Source organism: Chrysemys picta, chromosome 12 (assembly GCF_011386835.1).
Source record: "Chrysemys picta bellii isolate R12L10 chromosome 12, ASM1138683v2, whole genome shotgun sequence".
Taxonomy (NCBI): domain Eukaryota; kingdom Metazoa; phylum Chordata; order Testudines; family Emydidae; genus Chrysemys; species Chrysemys picta.
In genome coordinates this window covers 19,268,356-19,288,813 of record NC_088802.1, presented here as the reverse complement: position 1 = coordinate 19,288,813, position 20,458 = coordinate 19,268,356, and the positions used below count along the sequence as shown (strand labels likewise).

Sequence of the window (20,458 nt, the reverse complement as noted above, 5' to 3'; positions counted from 1 at the left end):
ATCGCCACTTGCTTCTCAACTGTGAGGGCTGCTCTCATCCTGGTATTCTGGCGCTTCAGGGCAGGGGAAAGCAAGTCACAAAGTTCCATGAAAGTGCCCTTACGCATGCGAAAGTTTCGCAGCCACTGGGAATCGTCCCACACCTGCAGCATGATGCGGTCCCACCAGTCTGTGCTTGTTTTCCGGGCCCAAAATTGGCGTTCCACGCCATGAACCTGCCCCAGTAACACCATGATTTGCACATTGCTGGGGCCTGTGCCTTGTGAGAGGTCTATGTCCATGTCAATTTCCTCATCACTCTCTTCGCTGCGCTGCAATCGCCTCCTCGGCTTGTCCAGGTTTCACCTTGGCATGTCGTGGCTCTGCATATACTCCAGGACAATGCGCGTGGTGTTCATAGTGCTCATAATTGCCGCGGTGATCTGAGCGGGCTCCATGATCCCAGTGCTAGCTATGGCGCCTGGTCTGAAAAAACGCGCGAAACTAGTATCTGACGGACCAGGAGAAGGAGGGAGGGAGGGAGGGCCAAGTGACAACATGGCGTACAGGTACAGGGAATTAAAATCAAGAAAGGTGGCTGTGCCTCAGGGAGAAACACAAACAACTGTCACACAGAATGGTCCCCCCAAAGATTAAACTAACAACCCTGGGTTTAGTAGGCCATTGATTTCATGGAGGGAGGGGAAGCAAATGAATACAGAACAAATCTATTTTTTACATCTTAAGCTGGCAGCCGAAGGTGCAGCATGACTGATAGCCTCTGCAGTACGACGACGATGGATACCAGTTGTAATATACCATCTTCTACCAAAAGCCAAGGGGCTGCTGCTGTGTAGCAATGCAGCCCCACGTCTGAGAGCCCCACGTCTGCCAGCACCCAGATTGCCCTCGGCCTCTTCTGGGTGCTTAGCAGACAATACTGGGCAATTGGCAGAAAATAGCATACTACGACTGATAGCCATCATCATCGAGACAGTAGCATGTCTGCCCAGGTGCCCATGATTGACAGCCACTGCAGAACGATTACGACAGATACCAATCGTAATATACCATCTTTTACCAAAAGGCAAGGGGCTGGTGCAATGCAGCCCTACGGCTGCCAGCCCCACAGCTATTAGTCATGCTACACCGTCTACCGCCAAAAGGCAGTTAGCAGCTGCTGTTGTGTAGCAATGCAGTCCCACGTCTGCCGGCACCCAGAGGACATATGGTGACGGTGAGCTGAGCTGAGCAGGCTCCATGCTTGCTGTGGTATGTTGTCTGCACAGGTAACCCAGGTAAAAAGGCGCGAATCGATTGTCTGCCGGTGCTCTGATGGAGGGGGAGGGGCCTGATGACATGTACCCAGAACCCCCTGCGACACTGTTTTGCATCATTCAGGCACTGGGATTTCAACCCAGAATTCCAATGGACTGCAGAGACTGGGGGAACTGTGGGATAGCTACCCATAGTGCAATGCTCCGGAAGTCGACGCTAGCCTCCGTACTGTGGACGCGGTCCACCGACTAGAGCACTTAGAGCATTTTATGTGGGGACACACACAATCGGCTGTATACAACCAATTTCTATAAAACCGGCTTCTATAAATTCAACCTAATTTCGTAGTGTAGACATACCCTCACAGTCCCCAGGAACAATGGCGAGAGGCCAATCCTCCAGGTCGGCCTGATTGACAGGGCGGGCAGGCTAATCAGCATGACAGGAGGCCAGGATGGGTCCCGTCCTCTGTGTGAATTGGAATTGCCTGGGTCAAACTGAGTGGGGCCGAGCTAAGGAGAAAGCAGGGGCCCAAGCTGAGCTGGAGAGCAGAACCATGCCAGATCCAGAGGGGCCAGAGACGCAGCCACAGAGCCATAGACACAGCCCAGGGAGAGCAGATCCTGTTCTGGGAGCAGAGCTGCAGCCACAGAGCCAGGTGTGGTGAGCAAGTGGGGCCAGCCAAGGGGGGACCTTGGGCAAAGGGCCCAGCACAGAAAGACACCCCCAGACAAGGGCCCTTGCAGGCCAGACCGGGAGGGGGACCATAACCTGACGGGGGGTTGACGCTGGGAAGAAGAGTCCCACCACTCAAAGCCTGGAGGTGTGTGGCCACCACCATTGCAAGTGTCCAACCCGCAGCATACCTGCAGCACAGCCAGGGCCTGAGAAGAAAATCTGGGACCTACAAGGAACAGACTGCAAAGTGCCCTGATGTCCAGAGACACCGTTTGTGATGTTCCCTGCCACAGAGCGGGGTGATGTGTTTTCCTTTAACCTCTCCCATTTTTCCTTATTCTTTTCTTTAGATTAATTGTTAATTAAACAACTTGTATTTGTTTTAAATTGTATGGAATAATCAGTGGATCAGGGAGGTGCCCAGTGCAGAGAGAGTACCCCGAAGTGGTGACACCCTAGCCCCTGTCCTAGGTGACCACAGCAGGGTTGGGGGCTGAGCCCCCCAGGAATCCTGGGCCCAGCCTTGTTGGGGTTACGAGGACTCTGCCAGACAGGAAAGTGGAAGGGGAGCCCTCAAGGGCAGGGAGGCCTCTGGGTAGGGGAAGTGGGAGCGAGGACTCAGATCCTTTCGCTAGCCTATTTCACCGGGGTAGTGCAGAAGCCAGGAAAGTTCCCCACAATAGCGGGACCATTCTCCCGCTTACATAATGAGCGGATGGGCTAGTCCGCCCATCACCCCCTTTTGTGGTACTTAAAATGATGGAGAGGATCAAACAGGGAGCAGACTCCTGTGAGATTCTCAGGTGAAAACTCGACAGGCTTCCCCTTCACTCTGTAGACTCTGTCCTTTGCTCATGAGCTCTGAGGATCATTGATTCATCATACACCCAAATCATAGGTCACCAGTGTGCATGCCTGGACATCACTGCTGGACCACTGAGGACCACAGACTGATATATGTGAGATCCTGTTCTGGTTTCCGTTCCCTTTCCACCCCCACTATCTTCCTCTCTGTTGGCTTTTCACTGGATCCTGAGACCAGCTGCACCATACAGCATGAGCAAATGCAGGGATAGGGGCCCCGATGCCAATACTTGGAAATGAGAAAGAAAGAGACACCATTCCCCTCTCCTTGCCTCTCACCAATCTGCTACTCCTATAAAACACAAGGCCTCTTTCTTTGACCTGTTGCATTCCAAAATTTCTCTCTGTCACAGGGTGCTACTTTGATAGGAAATTCATGCAAACATAAAATAAAATTAGTTTACACAAAAGGCTGCATTTTCATGGAGTTTGTGCATAAAAATCTTGCTTAGTGTCATTAAAAACATATTTTCAGAGAAAGTCACAACCTGCAGTGGACTTCAGTGGGATTCAGCTGGTGACAGACAGGTTGCGGGGAATGACTAGAGAAGTTTTTCCATCATGGTGTATTTAGATAAATACAAACTTGTGTAGAGACTCAAATCTCTTACACCTCAAACTATAACCATAGTCATGAGATGAAAAAATTGAATTTCACCCCAAGGGGGTGCTGTCCATGATCTCATGCCTACTAGCATGAGGATGGAGAACACTGGACATAACCCCTTCCTCTTCTTTCCTGTCATCAGGCCACACAGCAGGTAGGTGGCAGAGCTAGATAACAAATCCATTTTTCCAGTGCCTGATCCACCAGACCTTCCTGCCTCAGCCTGGGAAGGAAATAGATAAGGGCAGTTATGCTGGCTTAATTCTGCTGCCAACTGCATAGGGTTACAGAAGAGAACTTAGCATGTACTGTACTGAAGGATTGATCTGAGAGAGGATATGACAAAAGAGCAGCTACATTGCATAATGCTGCCTAGATGTCAGCAAAAAGTTTGGGGCGGAAAAAGGGCAGCTGTACTATATAAATCCCTCTATATGGCTGCAGAAAATAAGGGATAAGAAAGAGGGCAGCTATAGGGCTAGATTCTGAGTCCTAGTAAACTCATAGCCCTATTTACTTTAATGGGGCTACACCAATTTGAATCAGCTGGGAATTTGGCCCATTGACGCCAATGGGACAACATTAATTTACATCAGATGAGCATGTTGTCCATTGACTCCAATGGAGCTACACTGGTTTACACCAGCTGGGGATCGGGCCCATTGATGCCAATGGAGTTACATCAATGTAAATCAGCAGGCAATCTGGTCCACTGTCATCGCTCCGAAAGGTAAACTAGTGCTTCATCACCATGTGCAAGATTTCTTCCCCTTGCCCCCCACGCCTGCAAGAGACTCATTAGGCTGTTTCACTAAATGCAATTACATTTGGGAAAAACAAGTCAAATGGCACCAGTCATTGTTAAAAACAAAGCTTTGGAGACACAAAGCTTAATGGTGAAGGGTTGACATAAGACTGTATTAAAAAAAATTGGGACTTGATTGTACTTATTCAAAACTTTGAACTGGACTGGGAATAACAATCTGCCTGTGTACCCATCTACACAAACCACTGTGCTCTCCTGCATGGTTTTAGATCTTCTAAAGTCTGCTCTTTTTTACACTTTGTAGAACTGATTTTCTTGAGCTCAGTTAATGGCCAGTACTTATAAATCCATGATAACCTTGGTGTGTGGCAACCAGGAAGGCTGGGATTTGCAAAGGAAGCTAAGGGAATGAAGCACCCATATCATCACATTTGGATATGGGTGCCTAGATCCCTTAGGCTCCTTCAAGAATCCCAGTCAAAGTTCATATTTGGTCAAGGATTAGTTCCGATATTAGCTCCTCAACTATGCAGTCCCATGATATTTAGGATTGAGAAGAAAACAATTCTTCACAGCTGCTTTACCCTCCCTGAAGCCTTGAATAATTCGTCATGCACAAAGTTGTATACCTGAGTGTTCTAACTTTTTGGGAGCAATGCCATGCAGGTAAAGTTAGGGGGCAGGAGTGGCCCGGGAAGGGGGGTTGCGAGAGCTATCGCCACCCCCAATTTTACAGTAGCCACCCCGTAGCAGCTGCCACTCGCCAACCACCCAGCTCTGAATGCAGAGTGGTGGCTGCTGGCCAGACGCCCAGCTCTGAAGGCAGCTGTGGCTGTGCAGGAGTAAGCCCGGGCAGAGGGCCTGGCGCATCAGAGCAGCCCCCAATCCATGTTCCTGCTGGCCGGGGTGCACCACCCAGGGCAGATGGAGTGACCGGGGCTCCCCACACTGGGTTGGACTGACCAGCATGGGCTCCTGTGTCCTGCCCCCCATGGTCACTGCTCCCTGAGGGCTCTGACGGCCTTAGATCTGGGTCCCTCCACCTGGGCAGCTGTTACAGGCTGCAACAGTTGAAGGGGAGCTGAAGAGCAGCCACATCCCTGGACAGGGGTGGGTTAGACAGAAAATAGTGGGGCCTGTACCTCCCCCTTGCCACAAGGCACCGCCCCTGTCTGTGGCCCCTTCCCCTGCTTCTCCTCAGGTAAATTCTGGCTCTGTTTCCTCCTCTCCCCACATCGAGCCTACAGCCTGCTGGCCAGGTTGGAGGCCGGAAACCGAAGCCACGCAGTGCGGGGAGGCTGCTGTACTGGCTGGTGTCACGGTGCGGGTGACCGCGGCACTCTCCCGTCTCCACCTCCTGCTGGTGCCCGGGGCCCCAGGGCAGTGACTGCTGCTCAGCTCCCCTGCCGTCCTTCGACTTTTGCATCCCATAACAGCCGCCGAGGTGGGGGGACTCGGCACTCGGGCCAGCAGAGCTCTTGAGGAGCAGCGAACATGGGGGGTGCAGGGCCCAGAAGTGGGTTAGTCCAGGCCGCTGTGGGAGCCCTGGACCCTCCCCCTGGCCTGGGCAGCGCTGGTGGGTGGAGACATGGACTGGGGGATGCTTTGGGGCCCCCTGTTCTCTCCACTCTGCCTTCAGAGCTGGGTATCTGGAAAGCAGTGGTGGCTATGGGGCGGGGGTAAGGAAAATAGCCCCTGAAAGCTTCCCCTGGCCCAGGGGGCATGGGCACAAACAGCAGGAGGAGACAGGGGAGTGTTATGGCAGCCTGCACCATGGTACCAGCCACCCTGCACTGCCCAGATCTGGCTTCCAGCCTCTGGCCAGGGGGCGGGGCCTGGGGGGAGGAGGAGGCGGGACTGGCACTTACCTGAGGAGGAGCACAGGGTGGTGCCACAGAGAGGGGCAGGGCCTCATGATGAGGGGGCACAGCCCCCCTCACAATTTTCTGTTTTGCCCACCTCAGCCTCCCACCGGGAAGAGGCTGGCACGGCCCCTGGGCTTATCTAAATCTGATCACTTCCCCTACTCTGCTGAGAGAGACCTGAACAGGCAGGGCAGGGTGCTCCTTAGTCATTGTCGGACAGCCCCTCCATCCCCATCACTGCCACATTCACATTTCTGCTCCCTTTCCACTCAGTGGTCAGTTCAGATCATAGCCTCTTTGCAGGTGTAATTCCAGGGTCAGACACTAGGTTTGCTGCATGGGCAATTTCACCTCCTCTCAGTGTGTGCAGGCTCTCATTCATGAGACAGCCCTGCCTCTCCCTAAGGTACTTACCTGCGCGCCTTCTGTGTAGTATGTGGGTGACCCACAGTCTTTAGTGTATTTCTCCTCACAATACCCCCAGGGGGTGGGGAACATCTGTTATCTCCATTATACAGCTGGGGAACTGAGGCCCAGAGATCACCTTGGTCAAACAGGCAGTCTTTGGTGGAGCCAGAACTGGAATACAGGGCTCCCAAGGGCTGGAATACCTCCCTAAGCACTACACCATCCATCCGCTCTTCCCCCTACATTCCTTCCAGCTTCCTACTAGTCCTCACAACTCCTCCCTTCAACTTAGCCCCTCACTAATTTTGTCTTTCTATTTAGCCAGTCTCTGATAACACATCCTCTCAGCCACAATAACGTTCAGCAAGCCTGTGCCAAATCGATATGGATTGTTGTACTATTGTCTGCAAGTACTACAGCTCGTACCCCTCCAGGACCTGGGATAGAACCCAGGAGTCCTGACTCCCAACATTCCTCTGATGTCTAGCAAATAGTTGTGTAACTCACTGGCACAATGTGTCTCCGCCCTTTCTAGTGGTTTACATCTCTCAACCTTCAGACCTGTGCATGTGTGAGAAGGGACCGAAAGGGGGAACATCTCTGTGTTGTTGGTTGTCATATTTCCTCACTGTGTGAATCAAATTGCCAGAGTGGCATATTTGGCTCAGTTACAAAGCAGGTTTCATAGTTAAAATGTTTCCATCAGCTTTATTTGTACTTTCCTGTGTCTACCCTCCACCCCCATGAAGACTGGGGTTCTCAAAAGAGCCTAAAGGAGTTAGGCATCCAGATTCAATTTACTTTTCATTGTGGTGAAGTGCCTAATTCCTTGAGACTGATTTGAAAATCCTGATTGAAATGTCTAATTTGCAAACTCGGGACCAAGTAGACAATATTTCACAGAAATCTTATGTCCAATTACTATGCTCCCCACTGTGAGAGCCCAGCCATCACACTTGACCAATGTGGACAACCCTTACTGGGGCATGTTGTCTCACGGAAGGGGGTGGGACTGCTCACATAAGAGAGGATTGTTCATCTGCTTTGGGACAGCAGGATGAGGCCCTTGCTAGGTACAGCAGGACCTCTCAGTCTTGCAACTCAATCATCTCTCAGAGGTATATGTGACTGGGGACTCCTTACTGAGGAGGTTGGATAGGCCTGTGACCAGGGCGGACCCAGAGAACAGAAGGGTGTGCTGTCTACCGGGCGCAAAGATACAGGATGTGGACCTGCGGTTGAAAAGGATACTAAAAGGAGCAGGTAAGAACCCCTTGATAATCCTTCATGTAGGAACAAATGACACGGCTAGGTTCTCGTTAGAAAGAATCAAGGGAGATTATGCCAGGCTGGGGAAGACGCTCAAGGAAATCGAGGCTCAGATCATCTTTAGTGGAATTCTGCCTGTTCCTAGAGAAGGGCAGCAAAGGGCTGATAGGATTGTGAGACTAAATAGTTGGCTAAGGGAGTGGTGCTATAAGGAGGGCTTTGGGATGTATGGCCACTGGGAGGCTTTCGGGGACAGACAACTGTTCTCACGGGATGGACTTCACCTGAGTAGAGAAGGAAATAGACTTCTGGGAGGGAGGCTGGCTCATCTCATCAAAAGAGCTTTAAACTAGGAAGTTGGGGGAGACGGTTGGGAGATGTACAGTTAATCTCCACGCCAGATTCCAACATTGAAAATGTGAGTGATGAGATAAGAAGAGATATAGCCGGGGGGATGGGATTGGACATAAGAACGAGAGGGGGGATGAACAGTAAGGGGTCCGTAACAAATTGCATAACTAATGGGAGACAGGCTAAACGGCATACATTAGGATGTTTATACACCAATGCAAGAAGCCTAGGTAACAAAATGGAGGAATTAGAGCTCCTGGTCCGAGAAATGAAACCGGATATCGTAGGAATAACTGAAACGTGGTGGAACGGCAGTCATGACTGGAGTACAGGTATGGAAGGGTATGTGCTGTTTAGGAACGACCGGAACAAAGGTAAAGGTGTGGGGGGGGTGGCATTGTATGTCAATAATGAGGTAAGCTGTAAACAAATAATAACTGATGGAATGGATAAGATGGAGTCTGTCTGGGCAATACTCACCCTGGGTAAAAGAACTACTAGAGCCTCCCCTGGGATAGTGCTTGGGGTGTGCTATAGACCGCCGGGATCTACCCAGGATATGGATAAAGAACTATTTAATGTGTTTAGGGAAGTAAATACTAATAGGAACTGTGTAATTATGGGGGACATTAACTTCCCAGATATAGATTGGGGAACAAATGCTAGTAGCAATAATAGGGCTCAGATGTTCCTAGATGTGCTTGCTGATCAATTCCTTCATCAAGTAGTAGCTGAACCGACGAGGGGGGATGCCATTTTGGATTTGGTTTTGGTGAGTAGTGAGGACCTCGTTGAGGAAATGGTTGTAGGGGACAACCTTGGCTCCAGTGATCATGAGCTAATTCAATTTAAACTAAATGGAAGGATTAACAGAATTAAATCAAAGACTAGGGTTTACAATTTTAAAAAGGCTAATTTTAATAAATTAAGAGGACTGGTAAGGGAAGTGGATTGGGCAAACATATTAATGGATCTAAAGGCAGAAGGTGCCTGGGATTATTTTAAATTAAAGCTGCAGGAGCTGTCGGAGGCCTGTATCCCCAAAAAGGGAAAACGGTTAGTAAGCAAGAGATTTAGACCGAGCTGGATGAGCGACCATCTCAAAGGGGCGATTAGGAAAAAACAGAAAGCCTACAAAGAGTGGAAGAGGGGAGGGATCAGTAAGGAAACTTACCTTATTGAGGTCAGAGCATGTAGAGATGGAGTGAGAAAGGCCAAAAGCCGTGTAGAGTTGGACCTTGCGAGGGGAATTAAAAGCAATAGTAAGAGGTTTTATAGCCGTATAAATAGGAAGAAAGCAAAGAAAGAAGAAGTGGGACCGCTGAAGACTATAGCTGGAGTGAAGATTAAGGATAATCTAGGCATGGCACAATATCTAAACAAATATTTTGCATCGGTGTTCAATGAGGCCAATGAAGGGATTAGGAATATTGGCAGCGTGACAGAAGGGGATACAGGAGGGGGGATTACCATATCCGAGGTAGAAACCAAACTTGAACACCTTAACGGGACTAAGTCGGGTGGACCGGATGATCTTCATCCAAGAATATTGAAGGAACTGGCGCGAGAAATAGCAGGCCCCTTAGCGATAATTTTTAATGAATCTTTAAACTCGGGGGTGATACCGTTGGACTGGAGAATAGCGAATGTGGTTCCTATTTTCAAGAAAGGGAAAAAAAGTGACCCGGGTAACTACAGGCCTGTCAGTTTAACATCTGTAGTGTTCAAGGTCCTGGAGAAAATTCTGAAGGAGAAAGCAGTTAAGGACCTTGAGGTCAATGGCAATTGCGACAAATTACAACATGGTTTTACCAAGGACAGATCGTGCCAAACCAATCTGATCTCCTTCTTTGAGAAAGTAACGGACTTATTAGATAAGGGAAATGCGGTGGACCTAATATACCTTGATTTCAGTAAAGCGTTTGATACTGTACCGCACGAGCAATTATTGGTTAAATTGGAAAAGATGGGGATCGATATGAAAATCCAGAGGTGGATAAGGAACTGGTTAATGGGGAGACTGCAGCGGGTCGTACTGAAAGGTGAACAGTCAGGTTGGAGGGAGGTCACCAGTGGAGTTCCTCAAGGTTCGGTTTTGGGACCGATTTTATTTAATCTATTTATTACTGACCTCGGAACCAATTGTAGGAGTGGGCTGATAAAGTTTGCGGATGACACAAAGTTGGGATGTATTGCCAATTCGGAGGAGGATCGGGATATTCTGCAGGAAGACTTGAATGACCTTGTGAATTGGAGTAACAGAAATAGGATGAAATTTAATAGTGAAAAGTGTAAGGTGATGCACTTAGGGATGACTAACAACAATTTTAGTTACAAGCTGGGGACGCATCAGTTAGAAGTAACGGAGGAGGAGAAAGACCTTGGAGTCCTGGTAGACCGCAAGATAACTATGAGTCGACAATGTGACGTGGCGGTGAAAAAAGCCAATGCGGTCTTGGGATGCATTAGGCGAGGTATATCTAGTAGGGATAAGGAGGTGCTGCTTCCATTGTACAAGGCACTGGTGAGACCTCATTTGGAGTACTGTGTGCAGTTCTGGTCTCCGATGTTTAAAAAACATGAACTCAAACTTGAACAGGTACAGAGAAGGGCCACTAGGATGATCAGAGGAATGGAAAACCTGTCGTATGGAAGGAGACTCAAGGAGCTCGGGTTGTTTAGCCTAACCAAACGAAGGCTGAGGGGGGATATGATTGCTCTATTTAAATATATTAGAGGAATAAATACCAGGGAGGGAGAGGAATTATTTCAGCTCAGTACTAATGTGGACACGAGAACGAATGGATATAAACTGGCCGTGGGGAAGTTTAGGCTTGAAATTAGACGAAGGTTTCTGACCGTCAGAGGGGTGAAATATTGGAACAGCCTTCCGAGGGAAACGGTGGGGGCGAAGGACCTGTCTGGTTTTAAGATTAAGCTAGATAAGTTTATGGAGGGAATGGTTTAATGGGATAACATGATTTTAGTCAAATGAACAGTGTGCCATCGCTGGTAAATAGTATAATGGCCAATGAGGGTCTGGCTGGAGAATCTTGCCTACATGCTCGGGGTTCTACTTGATCGCCATATTTGGGGTCGGGGAGGAATTTTCCTCCAGGGTAGATTGGCAGAGGCCCTGGAGGTTTTTCACCATCCTCCGCAGAATGGGGCAGGGATCGCTAGCTGGAGGATTCTCTGCTACTTGAAGTCTCTAAACCACAGGATTTGGGGACTTCAACAGCAGAGTCAAGGGAAAGGGCTGGGATGGCTTTGTGGCCTGCATCATGCAGGAGGTTAGACTAGATGATCATAATGGTCCCTTCTGACCTTAAAGTCTATGAGTCTATGGGTCTATGAGGAGAGAAATCTTTTGAGCTAAGCAGGCTGATTGCATCCGGACCGGTTTTCATGCTGTGTGTGTTGCAAACAGCAGGAACTCCCCAGAGTCAGCCAATGGAAACTCCCCCTCAGAAGTGGCATCAGGGGAGACACAACCTTCTCCTGCAAAGGATACAAATACTAAACTGAAGGTAGGACAAGAAGGAATCGGTTCAAATTGCATCAAGGCAGATTTAGGTTAGATATTAGGAAAAACTTTCTAACTCTAAGGGTAGTTAAGCACTGGAACAGGTTACCAAGAGAGGTTGTGAAATCCTCATTTTCAGAGGTTTTTAAGGACAGGATAGGGATGATCTAGGTTTACTTGTTCCTGCCTCAGTATCAGGGGCTGGACTAGATGACCTCTTGAGGTCCCTTCCAGCCCTACATTTCTATGAGGAGGCAAACACACACCATCAACAGAGGTAAGAGAACATGGTCCAAGTGAGATCTCGGCACCTGCTCATCCCATCACGGGGACCCAGATCTCTTTACTGAGAGAACCACATTTCTAGGGAGATATGAGAGAGAAGAGTCTGAATCCTGGTCACCAAATCCTGAGAGATCCAAGCTAGACTGTAGGCTGAATATGCTGTGGTTGAAGGTGAGTGTTATCCCTCATACTGCTGCTGCCATGCACTAAGATAGAGCCTGCCACGCCGTGCAGTCAAAGGACTGAGCAATCAGTGGTGATTCAGTCTCGCCTTCCCCCAGAGATGCCAGTCAGTGTTAATATTGCCATGTAATCGACGGGGGGACTGAGGCACAGAGAGGGGAAATGTCTTCCTATTGCTCACCACCATTGGCAGAAGCTGGAACAGAATTATAGAATCTAGAGACAAGAAAGGAAAACTCTGTCCCCTCCAGCCCATCTCTCTGCCAGGACTGGCCCCAATAGTACATATATTAGTGTCTGTTCCACTTTACTTTTAAATAACCCAATCAATGAAGAACATAGGGATTTCCAGACTGGACCAGATCCCAGGTCCATTTATCCCAGTCTCCTGTCTCTGACAATGGCAGCTCCAGAGACTGCAGAGGAATGTGTAATAACGCTGCAGTAACACTTGTGGAATGATGTGCCCCCCACATCAGATCTCATCCTGATCTATAATAGTTAGAGATGGGCTTAAACCGTTAACTCCAATGTATAAGAACCCTTCCAGAACTATTGTTAAACTCCAGATCGAATCATAGAAATGTCGGGCTGCAGGGGACCTACATTTAAACTTTTTTTTTCCTGTTTACCACTGGGTGTAATAAAATGAATAATGACATTTCCCCCAAATCTTCCCCTGCTATTTTTTTTTAACCATGCAATACATTTAAAAAGAAATCCTCATATTTTTAAAAATCACCGAATGGCAAAGTATTAGACTTTCATTTTTCCTTTTAACTCTCAGTAAATTTTTCAAAGTTGTGGAAGTTCAGAGTGGGAAATGGAAAAAAAAAAAGATAAAAAGGAATTGTGAACAAAACATAAAATACATCAGACATGATGGATGGCATATTTTCTGAATCATGTGAGTTTATATTTCTTGTAAATGTACAGCTTTGCTAGTGTAGATGACAATGGGGATTTTGATCATTCAATTTTCAGAATGTTGCTAAGCAGTTTGAATCAACAATATTCCTTAGTAGAGAAATCCTAAAGTTAATATGTGATGATCACATAGCAGCATAAGCACTGATCTACATGGTACAGCATAAATGAAATCAAACATTGACTACCTACAAAGGCTTAGGAGGTGAGGGCTTGGACTAGCACAACCACATTCATAGAGCGTTGGTTTCTGTCGGGGACAAAGGAAGTTTCTGAAGTCCAAACCAAGCCGATTCTCAGCCAGCAAAATTGTGGGGTGTTTTACCAGCCCAAACGAGTCAGTCTTAATTCAGGGAATCCAGTGCCTTCACCTTCATTTGCCAGACTCCTCCTGGTGAACTGGTTTCCTCGCTACACACCACTAGTGTCAATCTTTGGAGCAAAATCAAGGGAGCAAGGCTTAGTCTGCTGTTAGTCAGATAAATCAGGGTCTTTACACAAAACTGAGCTTGCTTTAGCAGCATGTTTGTGTGTCAGTTTTTCTCACTCACTCTCATATATCATCAGCCTCCATTGTCTCACTCCCAGCCTACCAGCCTATGTGCTCAGCCCAGTATTTGGGCGGGTGACATGAAGGAGAGGGAGCATTTGAACATTAATGCTTTTAAATTGATAATGTGATATTGACATTTAACAGATTCTGTTCTTGTTGTATTGTAGAGTTTGGTTCATTTCCTCCATAGCAGACACGGAACAGGGAAATCAAACCTCCCTCACAGAATTCATCCTCCTGGGATTTGGGTCTGTCCTCGAACTGAAGATCCTTCTCTTTCTGCTGATCCTTGTGATTTACAGTGTGACCATGGCCGGGAACATCCTCATTGTTGTGCTAGTTGTGACTGATCAGCACCTTCACACCCCCATGTACTTCTTCCTGGGGAACTTGTCCTGGTTGGAGACCTGCTACACCTCGACCGTCCTGCCAAGGATGATGGCCAGTTTGCTGACCGGGGACAGAACCATTTCTATTGGTGGCTGCATCACACAATTTTACTTTGTTGGTTTCCTTGCAGCCACGGAGTGTTGTCTCCTTGCAGCGATGTCTTATGATCGGTATCTAGCGATATGCAAACCACTGCATTATGCAACCATTATTAATGGCAGTTTCTGCCTCCAGCTAGCAGCTGGGTCTTGGATAAATGGATTTCTAAGTATTATCATAATAGTTTCTTTTATGTTGCAATTAACTTTCTGTGGCGCCAATGAAATTGATCATTTCTTCTGTGAATCTACACAAATAATAAATCTCTACTGCAATGACATCTACCAGGTGGAGCTTGTAATCAGCATTGTGGCTGCTTCAATTACCCTGCCCGCATTTGCTTTAACTGTGACATCCTACATTTATATCATCTCCACCATCCTGCGAATCCCTTCCACCACCGTGAGGCAAAAGGCATTTTCTACTTGCTCCTCTCACCTCATTGTGGTGACAATTTTCTATGGGACCCTGATCATTCTGTATCTGCTACCAAAAACCAACACACTCAGAGACCTCAACAAAGTGTTCTCTGTCTTCTACACAATTCTGACTCCTATGGCCAATCCCTTCATATACAGCCTGAGAAACAAAGAGGTGAAAGAGGCTCTGAAAAAAATTGTCAGTAAATGTGTAGATTTTAAAAGAATTCAGAAATGCTACTGAATTTTTTGAAAGAGAAAATAATGATGAGTGCAGCTGATTTACACTTTAAAGCTCAGAGGTTGCGTAGCCCTTACTTCATTCTAGGTCTTTGGTAGTGTGAACTTGTAACGCTTGAGGATGTGCAAAGATTTGAAACTTTAAGATCAATCAGAACCAGGATCTTTGTGTTCAAAATAAAATGGAACTTTATTTTCTTTGTTGAATGTGGGTAGATAATGTTTTGGTGAATTCCATAGGCTAAAACAAAGTAAGAATGTAAAATAATGACTTAGGGCTGGATCCACAAAAGGACTTAGGCATTGCAAGGCCTAACTTCTAGTGCCTTGCTAGCCAGTGGAATCGACACCCAGGCTGGTGGGATCAGGGAGCATGTCTACATTGAAATAAAAAGGCCCACGGGAAGGCTGTTGCTTGCCCAGGTCAGCTGACTTGGGCTCGTGGGGCTTGGGCCACAGGGCTAAAAGTGGCAGTGTAGATATTTGGGCTCAGGCTGGATCCTGGGCTCTGAAACCCTGTGATGCAGGTGGGTCTCAGAGCCCCAGCTGCAGTCGAAGCCCAGACATCTACACGACTACATTTAGCCCCTCAGCCCAAGCCCTGTGAGCTTGAGTCAAATGACCCAAGCTCTGAGACTCGGTGCCATGGGATTTTTATTGCAGTGTAGATGAACTAATACAGTTTAAGGCCAGAAGGGATGGCCAGATCATCTAGTCCAACAGCACACAGTCAACCTGTGGAACTCCTTTCCTGAAGAGGTTGTTGATGCTAGGACTATAACAGGGTTTAAAAGAGAACTGGATAAATTCATGGAGGTTAAGTCCATTAATGACTATTAGCCAAGATGGGTAAGGAATTGTGTCTCTAGACTCTGTTTGTCAGAGGGGGGTGATGGATGGCAGGAGAGAGATCACTTGATCATTACCTGTTAGGTTCACTCACTCCAGGGCACCTGGCATTGGCCACTGTCGGTAAACAGGATACTGGGCTGGATGGACCTTTGGTCTGACCCAGTACGGCCATTCTTATGTTCTCCCTGTATAGCACAGACCACCAGCACCCCCCACCCCGCACCCGCAAACTAAACCCAGCAACCAAAATGAGACCAAATTATCACAGCCCTCAGGAGACGAGATTAGGATGTGCCACAGGCAAAGAACAGGGGGGACCAAGCGGCACCAGTGCCTCAGGCCCCCACAATGGCAGGGAGATGATTAAGTGAGATACATTCAGATAATCCTGGCAAGTGACCCGTACCCCCCACACTGCAAAAGAAAGTGACCCCCTCCTCCCCCGCCAAGGTCATTGCCAGTCTCACCAGGGGAAAATTATTCCCAACCCCACATATGGCAATCAGTTAGACCCTGGTCATGTGAGCAAGAATCAGCCAGTCCAGCACCTGAGAGAAAGAAAATACTTGGTGCCCCCTCAGAGCCCTGGACCTTTATGCCAATGTCCCATCTCCAGCTATGGCCATCCCTGATGCTTCAGAGGAAGAAGAGAAAAAAATACTTCAGGGTACAAAAAAAAAATCCCTTCCTGACCCCTGCAGATGACCAGCTGAAATCCTGAAACATGAATTTTAAGGAACATAAGACATAAACCGGAAGTTAACCTCAGGGCTGCCGATTCCTGCCCCACACTGTCACAAGCACTTCTATTCCTGCCCCTGCGTGTTGAGCACATGAGGTAACCCTTTCCCCTCACTGCAGTCTGGCAGAGAAAGATGTTTGACTCCATCATAAGTTGTCTCCATATTGGCCACATCCTTTTTGATCTGGCCTAGGAATAGTGTCATTGACTGCTGAAGTCTCATTTTCACTTTTGTTCTGATTATATTATATAACAGCCAAAACTTTTCAACTTTTATATAATATCATATAATTAATAGTTAAAAATAATAAAGTCAAAACAAAACATTTAAATAATTCTCCCTCAAAAATTTCAAGTAAATCGATACATTCCCATAAAACACTTCAGTTGCATTGAATCAGGGTTTTTAAATGGAAACCTGTTCAACTGGAGAAATTTCAACCACGTCTAATGATGATGATTGTCTACACTGCCCTCCTACTAGGGGCTGTGTCTTAACGACGCCATCCAGTGCTATAGTTGGAAGGCAGAACTGTCCATCATCCGAAAATCTTTCCATAAGGACCACAAAGGAGAGGAAAAGGGGAAGCCCTCCCAGGAAACTCAGAAGGATCTGTGTGTGTTTGGGTGGGAATATGTTGTTCAGAGGATCCATTTTTGCTTTTCTCTCTCTGCTACAACAACTCTGCTGTGAGTTTTTACAAATCCAATACTTCAGAGATTCATAGGTTTTAAGACAAGAAGTGTCCATTTTGATCATCCAGTCTGACCTCCTGTGCAACTAGACTTGGGAGGATTTGATTTTTATCAATAAATATCAGTAAACATCAATTTTGCCACACAAATACAAACTGGGAAAATATTTCCATTGATAACAATTATAGATAGGCAAAGTAAGGAAAATGCTGCTTAAAAATGTTTAGAGTCAAAATCCAGTGATTAAGACTTGTGAATTAGGTTTATTACAAGCAAACAAATAGTAAAAACAGGTATGATTTGTTGATTTAAGGATATTCATTGTATATTTTGACATGGGATGTTGACAATTTGTGTTTTAATGGTTTATAAAACTTCAGCTTTTTGAATCTCAATGTCTATTGTCATGAAATACTTCCCCCCTATAATTTTACAGAACCATGAAAATTTAAATCAATAAAAACCTAAAATTGCTTTAACATAAGCATTTATATTATCCATCAACATTATTTAGGAAAATGAATTCTGCCAACCCTATGCATAGCACAGGCCAGAGATTCTCACCCCATGATTCCTGCATTAAGCATATCGCTTCTAGTTGTATCTTCTAGGAAGAAATGTCCAGTCTTGACTTAAAGACTCCAAGTGATGGAGAATTGTTCCCATGGTTACCTACTCTTCCTCTCCATCTCTTGTGACCTGGGCAGAGGAGAAGGACTGACTCAGTGAAACACCCCTATGCAAACCTTTCACTGGTCCAATCAGAGGTTGCCAGCTGGTCTGCTGTAGTGGAACTTTGTTAATGGTGATGTAGAAAGGGGATACATATTCTTGGTCCCACAGAACCATGGCTCAAGACTTTGCCCAATGAACTGTTCTTTCACCCAATATTTTCATAAGTATTTTGTCTAAATTTCGGGATTCTCATCCTTTCTTCGGTGGGGGTTGATGGGTGTGCAAATAAAATAAAATGGAGTAAAATAAAATAAAATATTAAATTGCAAGTTTTCCACATTTGCACATTGATTTTCCATGTTTGCACATTTGATTTTATGCATATTTTTTCCTACCAGAATGGGACCCAAGACATAGCTAATATGAATCTTTAATATTAAAGGTGGAATAGAAATAAAATTGGGTTTCAATCCTTTCTCTCTCTCTGTGTATGTGTGTGTTGGGAAAGATGGGGAAGATGTTGAAGGGGGATGTGTTATATACAGAAACCCTGAAAGATTTATTGTTGTTGCTTTCCCTTTGAGAAAAGTTTTATTTTATTTTATTCTACTAATGTATACTTTAGAAATTTGATGATGTCAAGCTGTAAAGCCACATCTTTTTTTTGTTGGAGGCTTCCCTTACTGGATCCAGAGATGTGCACTGTGAGCTTTCTCAACCCTTATTTGAAAGTTTATGAATATTTAACAGAGAGAGCGTTCCTCCACAGTGTGCTTGGGCACTTGAGCTAAAATTAAAAGTCACAATTATAGGGCTAGCTGCACAGCTGTCCACTTTCTAGTTTCTTTGAGAGCACCCTCACAGGTGATTGGTCTGTTGGCCTTACTTTTCTGGGGGTGAAATTTCCCAATCTTTCCATTTTTATATGAGGACCTGGGAACACTGCCCCACACTTTTGGGCTTGGGGCACCTGTGTTTCCTCCCTCTGGAAATATGTGACCAGTGATATAGTGACCAAATGCTTACTTTTATTTAGCAGTTGGACCAAAGCATTAGGGTAAAACGATTTGAAAACAGCAAACTGTCTACACACATAGACAGATTTAGTTCGTGTTGGTCCGGCTTTGAGCAGGGGGTTGGACTAGATGACCTCCTGAGGTCTCTTCCAATCCTAATATTCTATGATTGTATGATAGTTAGCGTCCCAATTTCCTTAGAAAGCTCACAATAGAGATTTGTGAGGTTGCAATCATCACTGAAAAGAATTTTGATTAGCAAAAGGGGCATATTGACTTGAAGATCATTTCAAACATTTTTTTCTGTTTTTGCCATTGCTGAGTGTGACCAAATGTGACCGTATATACCTGTAATAATTGCATACTCAGAATTGTGTACTCAGATAATATTGATTTTCCCACTGCAAATGTCTTCCATGCTTTTCTGATCTCCAGGGTAGAACGCTGTAGAGATCTCCTCAGAATTCATCATGGAAAAGCAACAGAGAGTCCTGTGGCACCTTTAAAACTAACAGATGTATTGGAGCATAAGCTTTCATGGGTGAATTCCCACTTCGTCGGATGCATGATGTCGAAATGGGCATTCACCCACGAAAGTTTATGCTCCAGTACATCTGTTAGTCTTAAAGGTGCCACAGGACTCTCTGTTGCTTTTTACAGATCCAGACTAACACGGCTACCCCTCTGGTACTTGACATCATGGAAAAGATTTCCCTCTTACAGCACAACAACCTGGAGAAGTATTTGCCCTAGGTTCTTCTACAATATATACTATAGACTATTAACGTCACCTACCAAGCATAACTCCATTGCTTCAATCTCTGGACATCCAAGAAAGAGGATTCATAGAAATATTGTGGTTGATAGTCCATCACCTTGCACCTTGTGCTGTCATCTATTCTATTCTCATTCTATTCTATTCTGAACTAGAACAGATTCTATTCTAAACTAGAATGGATGGGTCTATTCTATTCATTTCTACAAACAGGTACAGATGGGTCTATTCTATTCTATTCTATTCTATTCTATTCTAGAACAGATTATATTCTAGTCTAAATTAGAGCACATGGGTCTATTCAATCACAATCCCATATCATTGTTTATCATTTAGAGGAGAAAGTGAATCTCTCTAGTCACCTCTGATGATTGGCATTGTAAATTAATGAAAAGGGAAAGTTAATAGCATATTTAGTTTTAGACCATACGAACAATGGCGTTAAATAGAGTCAAACATCTCACCCAACCCCTTCCTCCCCAGCGCCCCCCAAAATGGCCAAAATCAAAAATATTTTAATTTGGAAATGCTACTATGGGTGCCTCATGGGAGCTGTAGTTTAGTTGCCTTATGACCCCATTCCTCTCTAAGTTTTGGTCTCCATAGGTGGACTACAGCTGCCATGCTGCACCAGCTCCTCTAAACAGGAGAGAGACCGTGGTGTATCATGGGAGATGTAGTCTGTCCAGGGAATGTAACCCATGCAGTAGAATGGGTGAATGAAGCACCTGAGCCTCAACTCCCATGAGGCACTATGGCAACATTTCTGAACTGAACTGTTTTGGTTTTCAGCCAAAATGTTTCAGTTTCTGATTTTTCAGGAAAAAGTCAAAATTTTCCATTGAGGAAAAAAATATTTCCAACCAGCTCTACAAACAAAACTGCAGAAGGCAATTGTGGAATAACATGGCCATGCAGAAAATCTCCTTTCACCCCGTACTGTAAGAAGTTGGTTTAATATGGGATGAGTGCTCAGAAACATTATTAACTGATCATTTGGAACAGTAGGGATCAG

The 20,458-nt window shown here is 46.0% G+C and overlaps 1 protein-coding gene across 1 annotated transcript; it reads left to right on the top strand.

Moving 5' to 3' along the window:
- Window positions 1–3,495: 3,495 nt before the first annotated feature.
- LOC135974508 (olfactory receptor 2AP1-like) lies at window positions 3,496–14,691 on the top strand. The gene is made up of 2 exons (XM_065562941.1): window positions 3,496–3,560; window positions 13,707–14,691. The coding sequence occupies exons 1-2, from the start codon at window positions 3,496–3,498 to the stop codon at window positions 14,689–14,691; spliced, it is 1,050 nt and encodes a 349-aa protein (XP_065419013.1).
- The last annotated feature ends 5,767 nt before the right edge of the window (window positions 14,692–20,458 follow it).

Excerpts from the sequence above, each read along its gene's own strand:
- LOC135974508 (XM_065562941.1), top strand. The coding sequence starts at position 3,496 with ATGAGGATGGAGAACACTGGACATAACCCCTTCCTCTTCTTTCCTGTC. Across the intron at positions 3,561-13,706 it reads GTCATCAGGCCACACAGCAG|AGTTTGGTTCATTTCCTCCA; the intron begins GTAGGTGGCAGA and ends GTTGTATTGTAG.